Here is a 10,654-nt window from a genome sequence, read left to right on the forward strand (position 1 = left end):
CTCATAATTGTGGTTTGTAATGCGTGATGCTAGCTCGACATGATCAATTGTATACAGTGATACCATGCATCATATACACCTGTTAATTAAAGAGCGATCTAGTACATATCACCATCTCAAAAGGGAATGGATAATATCGATTCACTTAACACTCAAACGTGATAAAAATACATGTATTATAATTATACTGAGGGGCACTGATTTGCACATGTTTTGCATATAATTATACCTCTACGGCGTCGTCTTCTCTTACAGTCGCAGAGTTACCACGGACACAACAAGCACCGTGGCGACCACAACAAAGACTAATACCACTAATCTGTACATGGGCATTCTCACTGCCTGTAAAGATTATGGTGATTTACCTACGTTTAACTATCAATTATGGCTTGTTGTATACCTTACAAAATCATGCATATACAATTGGGATTGAAACACGTACAGCAGACAAGAATTTAAACTGTTGCAATATTATACAGTGATGAGCCATGAACTATAAATAAAGGACATCATTGTTTGGGAACAACCAATGACCAAATTATATAGACAGGATGTAGGTTTGTAGGGAAATGGGAAACATGCAATTGGGACCTATTAATTTAACCTCCATTATAGAGGCTCTTTGTTTGGCTGGACTGTCCTTTGTACTGACGCCCAATTGTGTTAGCAATAATTGTATGTTATATGCAAGTGTACAAACAGAGTTCAGTAACAGTTCATTCAAATTATTATCAGCTATGCTCTATATAGCTATTGGAGAGATTACAATGAGTCTATACATTTGGTATGAAACAGAGCATGTGAGGCAACGTCAGAATTACCTGTCATCAGTGGAATCCCTATATAAGCCTGTCACTGAGGAGGTGAGGACAAGGAATTGGTAATCTGTACCTATAGATACGGTATAGTAAACAACAATTCACATGAGGCCGGTAAAAAAATGACATGCATGGTAATTACGCCGGTATGTAGAGATCTATATGGAGCCACCAAGGTTTCATGGCGACTGTGTATACCTGAAATATTAAAGTCCCAACAGGAAGGAGTTAAGCATATGGATAGTATAATTCTATGCACTGACAACAGAAGAGACAGTAATGAGTATGAACCTCGTTATACATTCAAACAACGGGAACCCTTTAGCTATAATAACTAGAGCACTGAAGTGTAAACCCTCAGCGTTAATTTGAGGTTTAGTGAGTTTACAGCCTCGAGTCAAAGCCGTGTGTACATCTAGGTCAACGTGCAGGTTCAAGCATTTTAGCTTTTTAGATTTTGCTCGCTTTTATTCGACACCGAAGCTAACATATTCCTTGAAACAAACCTTAATTGATTGTTTACTGAATGTGAGTGACGTTGGTTGATGCACTGGTTGAGCATATTAAAGGATAGACTCTACGTACCTCTATTGTGAGGGGCTAAGCCATCTCCAATCCGAGTTCAAACTCACCTCTATATATATAAGGTTAGTAGGTCTCATGCACAGTTTGGTATGAGCAGACATTAAAATTAATGTGGAAATCCAAAAAAATAAATACAAATTAATTACAAAGTTTGTTATAAGCATTATAAGTGGTAATATATAGGTGGTCTCCGTGATCGAGATGTGATACCATATAGTTTGACCAATAATCATTTAATAGACAATAATTACCTCCCAAGTAATATGAGCAATGCAGGTGGTATACAAGTGCCAAACTTTTTGGGTGAGAAATGAAACATTACCTCATACTGGTACTGTCACACAGATATAGCAATCGTAAATTATTGTTGGAATAACGTACAAACCGCATAAGACACAAACAAGGAGGGAGAACAATGTGTAGTAATATTATATATTGCATGTGCAGCAGGATGTGCAACTCAATCAGTTTAACATACTCCTCTTTATAGGAGAAGTATAGACAATACTTTCCATTAATGTAAGCAGTTTCAAAATCACAAGTATAGCCCTCCAACAAACTCGAACAATGTCATCACAAGTCCTGGATGCATGTATACATAATAATTATTATATTGACTGTATTTGGGCTCTTAATTGTCTGTATAGCATGTGTAATATTTCACAGGTGGGATGATTGCTTGACTATATATAGCACTTTGCCGCTACTGAATTATTAGCTGTGACACAGCTAGTGTTGATAAATCATTTCCCTTACTCCTTTTTAGCTTTGTAAATAGAAGACATTGTAGTGCTGAGACATGTGACTATTTTTATAATGGCAATTAAGATTAGGTAAACTGTGCTGTCCCTCGTTAACTGTATACAGTGGAATGTGTTCAAACAGGAAATGAACAAGGCTATACATTCAATGTCTGTATGATGCTTATTACATCATAAAATTATACAAGACTGTGTGATGCATACAAGACACCCAATCAACTTAAAAGTTATCACGGTTTGCAAGCACATCTGCTGCATGTCGTTTAACAGTCAACATGCCCGGTGCATGATGGTGTTCATATATCCAATTCTCGTTTGCACTGTCAGATTGCATCATTCAAAACAATTCCCATGCAGTCTGCAAATTAGCCGGAGTATGAGTACGGGATAGTTTGATAATGTACCGCTGAAACTTAAATTTAGAAGATCGCATGCATGCATGCATTCTCAGTAACGTTTCCAGGGTGTGGTTTGATCATCTTAACAGTATTGGATTAGTGCGCCCAGAGTCAAATACATACAGCATGGTATATATCATGTCGATAAGTTTCAGTGAGTCATAATTGTTTACTATAATTATAGTACCAAACTGAATGGCACATATAGAATGAGCACAAAAATTAGATAATGTGACACCATGCAGTAAGAAGGTATATATATACTGTATATACCGTATACCAGGTTCTTGAAACCCATGCAGGATATAATAATACGGTATAATTTATGTGTTGAACTTCATCTCTGACAAAGAAAGTAAACACTGGTAAGATTTTGCAGTGCATCATGCATTGTGTGAAGTACGTAAGATATTGGATGTTGCAATGAGCTTACATATATACAATGACAGCAATATAGTTAAATAATTATAGGGGCCTGCAAACAGATGGGATAGTTGGTATATAGACCATTTCAGGTATAAGGGGGATGTTTGAATCCATACACACACATAAGGAAATAACACTTTTAAGGAAAACATCCTAATTAGATCTAGTTGCAGTTGGGGAATTTTGGAACTAGATCTATATACAGCTATAAAATTGGCAACCAGGCAGAAAAAAACAAACAGAAACAACACACAGCAAGCAAGCAAATAGTCAACTCTTCAATAAACAACAGTTTATCAGTAATACTGCAAAGATGTCACAAATCAGTCAAGCTTTCTTCAGTGCACAAATGATCACTCTCCTACTGTGCACTTTCAATCTATTCACTACTACAGGTGAGTTATAATAGTTTAACTATACTTGCAACTATACTAAAAATTATAGAGGACAGCCTTCGATCTGTGACACAAACATACAAGCATGCAGAGTTGTAACTGTGCTCACAGTTCTGTGCAACTGGTTTTAAATTAGCAGAACCGTAAAGCGAAACACCCTCTGTGAATTTTAAGCTACATGTCCGGCATGCAAGCACGTGTATTAGACAATTTCTTTCGTTGTTAGTCAGTTATTAACGAAAGCATAATAATTATACATAATTATAGCTTCCTCAAAAGTCTCAGGTTAATTTTTTACCTTGACTTGCATGACAGTGTAGCAATAATGCATGGAATTCATTCTGGCACTATTTTCTCTCTATCTATATAGCTGCTCCAATACAACTAGCCGTTGACCCAGCCATCATCGAAACAGAATTGAACACATGGGCAAATTTCACTTGTACTCTCTCCTGCGAATTCAAAGACGACTTCAGGATTAGATGGTTTGCTGGAGATACTACCCTCCGAGGCCGACTAATTCGACATGGCAACCCATCAAGAGTTATCGAAGAAGATGATACCTGTGAAACCCTCGGCACAGAAGGAAAATTCTGGCAAATACTGCGCATTCGAGTGGATTCGATAGACCTTAACAAGACCCCCGTACAGTGTATAGCCTCGCCTAAGACCAGGCAGAACACAGTCCACTTCAGCTCCTACTCTGTGCTGAAAGTAAATGGTGAGCCATCCTAATATATAAGACTATATATATTCATTTTCTTAACAACACAAATTTAGCCACTACTTAGTGTATACACACCATATTATAATTATAATAATTATATTATAATACTCATTATTCAACTGTTTAATATTATTATATGCGCTTTTGTCTATACAGCTCCAGTGCCGGATGTTGAAAAGACTGTACCTGACTGCCATCAAACAGTACAAGGTGTGTAAATAGCATATAGACTAGACAAAACTGGATGCCTGCCCATGCACTAGTTAATGTATATATGCAATTGTGCATACGAAAAGGGACGATAGCTTTGTCTTATAAGGGTAAAGGTACACACTGTGTACTGTGTACAAAACCACGCAGGACGACAAATTGTTTTATAACACCCCTTTAACAGCGGATAATACAACCTATGCACTCTCTTCCTATTGCGTGGGACTTTAATGCATGTATATGCCTATCAAAAATACAATTGCACTTTTATTTGTATCTATAGGGACTGACTTATTTTAATTGGATTCATAGACCAATTCACTACCAACCACTTAATTATCCAACCACATGTTGTGCCTATAGCCTGAATACCACTTGAGTACTCTTTAATTTTTCTTTACAGTCAATGATGAGTCTGTGACAACAACTCCTCAAGCACAAACTACAAAGTCATCAGAATAATCGGTCTAAAGCCTATAAGAGTCCCAGCAAGCCCCTTTTCCAATCTGAACATTTTTATCTTGATGCAGAAGCAATTATCACAGTGTCTATATAATCATAATTATAGTGCACATAATTATTCATACAGTCCTTGTTGACTATAAAAGAATTGAGTTTTTCTGTTCAACCATGAATGAGTATGATCTTTTTATACAAGACAATCATCTACATTATTATCTACATGCATATGAATAAGCATACATCTTATGTCTTACAATATCATGCAGGGTGTCAGAGCATACATCTTATGTATATGGTACTTGTAGGCAGAGTGACCTACACATTACCTGAACATCAGGCTGAGAAAAAATATAGCATGGCTTCGTTAATACAATTATTGTTTGGTTTTTGTAAAGGGGATGCGCAAACGCAGTCCCCCACACTAACAAAAATTGTGCACCCAAATTTCCCACGTTTGAGGAAATCGCAGGATGCAACTTGGCTGAGTGCAATGCACAAGTCTCCACCTGAGGGAACTGCCTTCTTGATCACAGTATCCCCTGTGCCAGGTAAGTTAACTAAGAGAAGTTGTAGCTCATGTTTTATAGGTCAGCTGAAATCTCTCTCTTACTTGTGGTTTGTAATGCACGCTAGCACATCTCATGAATACTGTTAATTACCATTATTTTGTCATTATATTTATTGTGGATGCAGTGATACAGTATATACACCTCATTCTTAGCCGGTGTGTATGTGCATTCATGCAGTGGTTGATAGCTGTTAATTAGAGAGCAATCTAGTTCATATAATTATGTTACTATCTCAGAAACGAGAGCAATTAATTGGATATTGGCTCACTTAACACTCAACATGTTTCCATGCAGGGCGTCTTCTTCTCCTACAGTAGCAGTATCACCACGAACATCACAGGCACCATAGCAACCACAACGACAGCTATCGTAGTTCTACCAATCAGTTCTCACCGCCTGCAAATATTAGGGTGATTACCAAACATAATAATTTATTATGTTAATGGATTGTTGTACCTAAAGTTCATACAAAATCATGCGATTGAAACACAACAGACAAGAAACTGTTGCAATACAGTGAATACATTGTTTGGGAACAACCAACGACCATATATAATATAAAGAGGATGTAGTTTTGCTGGGAGATAATTGGGATCTATTTAAAAGCTCCCATTACGTCCTTTATTTGGCTGGAATTAATGTCCTTCGTATGTGATTATAGAAAGCAATGTAATGGTATGCAAGTGTGCAAACAGAGTTCAGCTAACAGTTCATACATTTATGTCACGGTAATGTTCAAATTATTATCAGCTATATGCTAGCTATAGCTATTGGAGAGATTACATTAAGTCCGTACATTTGGTATGAAACAGAGCATGTGCAGGTATAACGTCAGAATTGCCTGTCATCAGTGGACTCCCTAGAGGCCTGTCAACTGAGGGAGTGAAAACAGGGAATTGCCATGGTAATCCGTACCAATAATTATAGGTATGGTAGTATAAACAACAATTCAAATGAACAAAAGTAATTACATGTAAGTAATACGGACCGAACCACACAGGTTTCAGGGGAGTAATTATAGTGGCATACAATCTGAAGAATCTTATTTGGGATGCCATTGCAGCCATTGCAGCTTTTTCAGAGTAGTGCATAGCAACATTTGTCTTATGCACCATTCTCTGTATGCAAATGAAAAAGAGGATTCAAATGGTGCAGGTGCTTAATTAGGCGGAAAATATAAAGTAAAGGGACTGCACTTGCCTGTCGACAAAAAAATGAAGCAGGTATTAAAGTAAAGTACATACATACCAGATATATCAGTACAGTGTGGACATATAATACACATCCATTGCACTAGCTAATGATACTTTAATATGTTGCCATATATAGCTATAATAGATCAAGTGCTAGCTGAGGAAACGGGTTAAAGTCAGATTGCTTGGAAGAATAAAGCTATAAGAATGATAAAACGGCATGGTGAAGCAATACTTTTCTGGCTACAGTCATACAAGAGAAATTGATGTATACCTATGCATGCACCGCACAGCTAGGTTTAAAATCTCAAAAACTGAGTACATATATAAAGTGAAACCTATCCATAGCGGTCACTCCATAGCGGTCACTCCATAGCGGTCACCCTATGGACAGACCAACCAGCAGTGGTGGTAATAAAGGGGTGGCCCTACTAACAAAGGTAAAAGCACATGCTAAGGAGGTTTTAACTGGGCTGTGTTATAATTATAGAGGATAACCAAAATAGACAGCTAGTTTTTAATGTAGCGCCACGGCTATTGCTAATTGATACATGTATGGACGTAATGCTTTATCTTAAAAAGTATATATAAACTAAGCTCTCCACATCCAAAGGAAAGGGAAACTTGTAGACAGGAAACAAACTTCATACCACATACTATGGTATCAGGTTCAGGTCACTGCAAGGAGGTCACGGGAAGTTGTGGGTTGTGTCTAGAGTGTACAAAGAAGATGGCTTTCTTACTTCCTGAGACTGAGTGATTGTGGGTGATTGTATACAGTACAAAGTGATCAAAGGAACGCAAACACAACTGATGGGGCTTCATACTTTATTTGCACCATACTAATTACATATATAGGGCTAGAAGGCAGGTATATATACTGATATCTATATATAATAATTCAGACAGACGCCCAGTAACAATTGAAAAAGAACTTACCTGCAAACAGCAGCTTGTCAAAATTCTGAGAATTCAGGACGGGGAACTAAGTTCTTTGTTGGAGTAGCTTTACTATATTTTATCAACTCTTTAATAAACACTGCACCAGTCCTGCTTTTTCATGTCAAAAAATCAACAGAATGGCAAATTTCCCTCCATAGAATGTTAATAATTTTGCCATAAAGCTATGTCATAGCTTTATAGCCTATGAATAGCATTATTTTGCAAATCCATGAATTAAAATCCAAGACTATAAGAAGCCTATATAATCATTATACAGAAGCTCTTATACTTGCACTTCTAATTGAGCAGCTGTAGCAGTCTATAGCTAGCTATACACAGACACACAAACACACTACCATAATTATACCTGACTTACGCATGAGCACTGTTCACGCTCAATGCACCTTACTTTAAATTAGCACCTTACGTTATGTGTAATATTTACTACTACCTTAACCGTGATTTGATGTTGATATCACATAACAATCCTCATTGTTAATGCTCCACTTCCTCCCTTTGTTGTTGTGCGAGCCTCTGGGGCCTCACTCCACGTATTTAATTACCTTTTTTGCCTCACTTTGCTTTAGCCTCACTTTACCTGTATTGTCAGTTGACGTTTTGCTTCTCAATCTAAGAATTTGATTAAGCTACACTGTGAAGTCAATTTGTCTGTAACTATAGTTGTTTTTGCCTATAATTATAGCCATGCATGCAGGAGCCTCTCAGCTAATTTGTCTAGCCTGTCTAGAATCCCTTTACACCAAGATAAGAGCTCAACACGCACCGAGGCAAAATAACATACGTATAGACCACACAGGTTACTAACATAACATTTTCCCCTATTGTGCCATTGCAGCACGTAAGATGATGGATTGCGATACACGCCGCTAAAATCTCTCATAATTGTGGTTTGTAATGCGTGATGCTAGCTCGACATGATCAGATCATTCTATTGTGGATACAGTGATACCATGCATCATATATATAATTATACACCTGTTAATTAAAGAGCGATCTAGCACATATATCACCATCTCAAAAGGGAATGGATATTGATTCACTTAACTCTCAAACTTGATGAAAATACATGTATTATACTGAGGGGGGCACTGATTGTTTTGCATCATGATAATTAATTATATCTCTACGGCGTCTTCTTCTCTTACAGTAGCAGAGTTGCCACGGACACAACAAGCACCATGCATGGCGACCACAACAAAGACTATCGTAAAAAACACCACTAATCTGTACATAGGTATTCTCACTGCCTGTAAAGATTATGGTGGTTTACCTAGTACGTTTAACTATCAATTATAGCTTGTTGTATATACCTTACAAAATCATGCATATATACAATTGGGATTGAAACACGTATATACAGCAGACAAGAATTTAAACTGTTGCAATATACAGAGATGAGCCATGAACTATAAATAAAGGACATCATTGTTTGGGAACAACCAATGACCAAAGTATATAGACAGGATGTAGGTTTGAGGGAAATGGGATTGGGACCTATTAATTTAACCTCCCATTATAGAGGCTCTTTATTTGGCTGGACTGTCCTTTGTACTGACGTTCAATTGTGTTACCAATAATTATATGTTATATGCAAGTGTGCAAACAGAGTTCAGTAACAGTTCATTCAAATTATTATCAGCTATGCTCTATAGCTATTGGAGAGATTACATCATATACAATGAGTCTATACATTTGGTATGAAACAGAGCATGTGCGGCAATGTCAGAATTACCTGTCATCAGTGGAATCCCTATATAAGCCTGTCACTGAGGAGGTGAGGACAAGGAATTGGTAATTTGTACCTATAGATACGGTAGTAAACAACAATTCACATGAGGCCGGTAAACAAATGACATGCATGGTAATTACGTCGGTATGTATAGAGATCTATATGGACCCACCAAGGTTTCATGGAAGTTTTTATAGCGACTTACAATCTGAGGAATGTACACCTGAAATTAAAGTCCCAACAGGAAAGAGTTAAGCATATGGATAGTATAATTCTATGCACTGACAACAGAAGAGACAGTAACGAGTATGAACCTCGCTATACATTCAAACAACGGAACCCTTTTAGCTATAATAACTAGAGCACTGAAGTGTAAACCCTCAGCGTTAATTTGAGGTTTAGTGAGTTTACAGCCTCGAGTCAAAGCCGCGTGTACATTTAGGCCAACGTGCAGGTTCGAGCGTTTTAGCTTTTTAGATTTTGCTCGCTTTTATTTGACACCGAAGCTAACATAAGTATATGTTATAATATAATATTCCTCGAAACAAACCTTAATTGATTGTTTACTGAATGTGAGTGACGTTGGTTGATGCACTTGTTTAGCATATTAAAGGATAGACTCTACGTACCTCTATTGTGAGGGGCTAAGCCATCTCTCCGATCCGAGTTCAAACTCATGTCTATATATATAAGGTTAGTAGGTCTCATACACAGTTTGGTATGAGCAGACATTAAAATTAATGTGGAAATCCCAAAAAATAAATACAAATTACAAAGTTTGTTATAAGCATTATAAGTGGTATAGGTGGTCTCCGTGATCGAGATGTGATACCATAATAATAGTTTGACCAATAATCATTTAATAGACAATAATGACCTCCCAAGTAATATGAGCAATGCAGGTGGTATACAAGTGCCAAACTTTTGGGGTGAGAAATGAAACATTACCTCATACTAGTACTGTCCCACAGATATAATTAGACAATAGTAAATTATTGTTGAATAACATACAAACCGCATAAGACACAGAAACAAGGAGGGAGAACAATGTGTAATATTATTATATTGCATGTGCAGCAGGATCAGTTTAACATACTCCTCTTTATAGGAGAAGTATAGACAATACTTTCCATCAATTTAATTTATGTTAAGCAGTTTCAAAATCACAAGTGGCCCTCCAACAAATCTGAACAATATCATCACAAGTCCTGCATGCATGTATACATAATTATTATATTGACTGTATTTGGGCTCTTGTCTGTATAGCATGTGTAAAACATTTCACGGGTGGGATGATTGCTTGACTATAGCACTTTGCCACTACTGAATGGTCTAAATTATTAGAGCTAGTGTTGAAAAATCATTCCCCTTACTCCTTTTTAGGTTTGTGGACATTGTAGTGCTGAGACATGTGACTA

At 37.1% G+C, this 10,654-nt stretch overlaps 1 protein-coding gene and 1 non-coding gene across 3 annotated transcripts; one reads left to right on the forward strand and one right to left on the reverse strand.

The window, feature by feature from the left end:
- The first annotated feature begins 2,854 nt into the window (after nucleotides 1-2,854).
- On the forward strand, nucleotides 2,855-5,051 carry LOC135345542 (uncharacterized). Of its 2 annotated transcripts, none has more exons than XM_064542967.1 (4): nucleotides 2,855-3,383; nucleotides 3,754-4,104; nucleotides 4,273-4,320; nucleotides 4,724-5,051. In XM_064542967.1, exons 1-4 carry the CDS (start codon nucleotides 3,302-3,304, stop codon nucleotides 4,780-4,782), a joined length of 540 nt encoding a protein of 179 aa, XP_064399037.1. In that variant the 5' UTR covers nucleotides 2,855-3,301; the 3' UTR covers nucleotides 4,783-5,051. The 2 variants fall into 2 exon arrangements, with proteins under 2 accessions (XP_064399037.1, XP_064399029.1); XM_064542959.1 differs by having other exon boundaries at nucleotides 2,859-3,383; nucleotides 4,267-4,320; nucleotides 4,724-5,049.
- Nucleotides 5,052-5,173: 122 nt separating this feature from the next.
- Nucleotides 5,174-5,338, reverse strand: LOC135330794 (U1 spliceosomal RNA). The gene has a single exon (XR_010392878.1). It is a non-coding gene; the product is annotated as a U1 spliceosomal RNA (small nuclear RNA).
- Nucleotides 5,339-10,654: the final 5,316 nt, after the last annotated feature.

Source organism: Halichondria panicea, chromosome 1 (assembly GCF_963675165.1).
Source record: "Halichondria panicea chromosome 1, odHalPani1.1, whole genome shotgun sequence".
NCBI classification, from domain to species: Eukaryota; Metazoa; Porifera; class Demospongiae; order Suberitida; family Halichondriidae; genus Halichondria; species Halichondria panicea.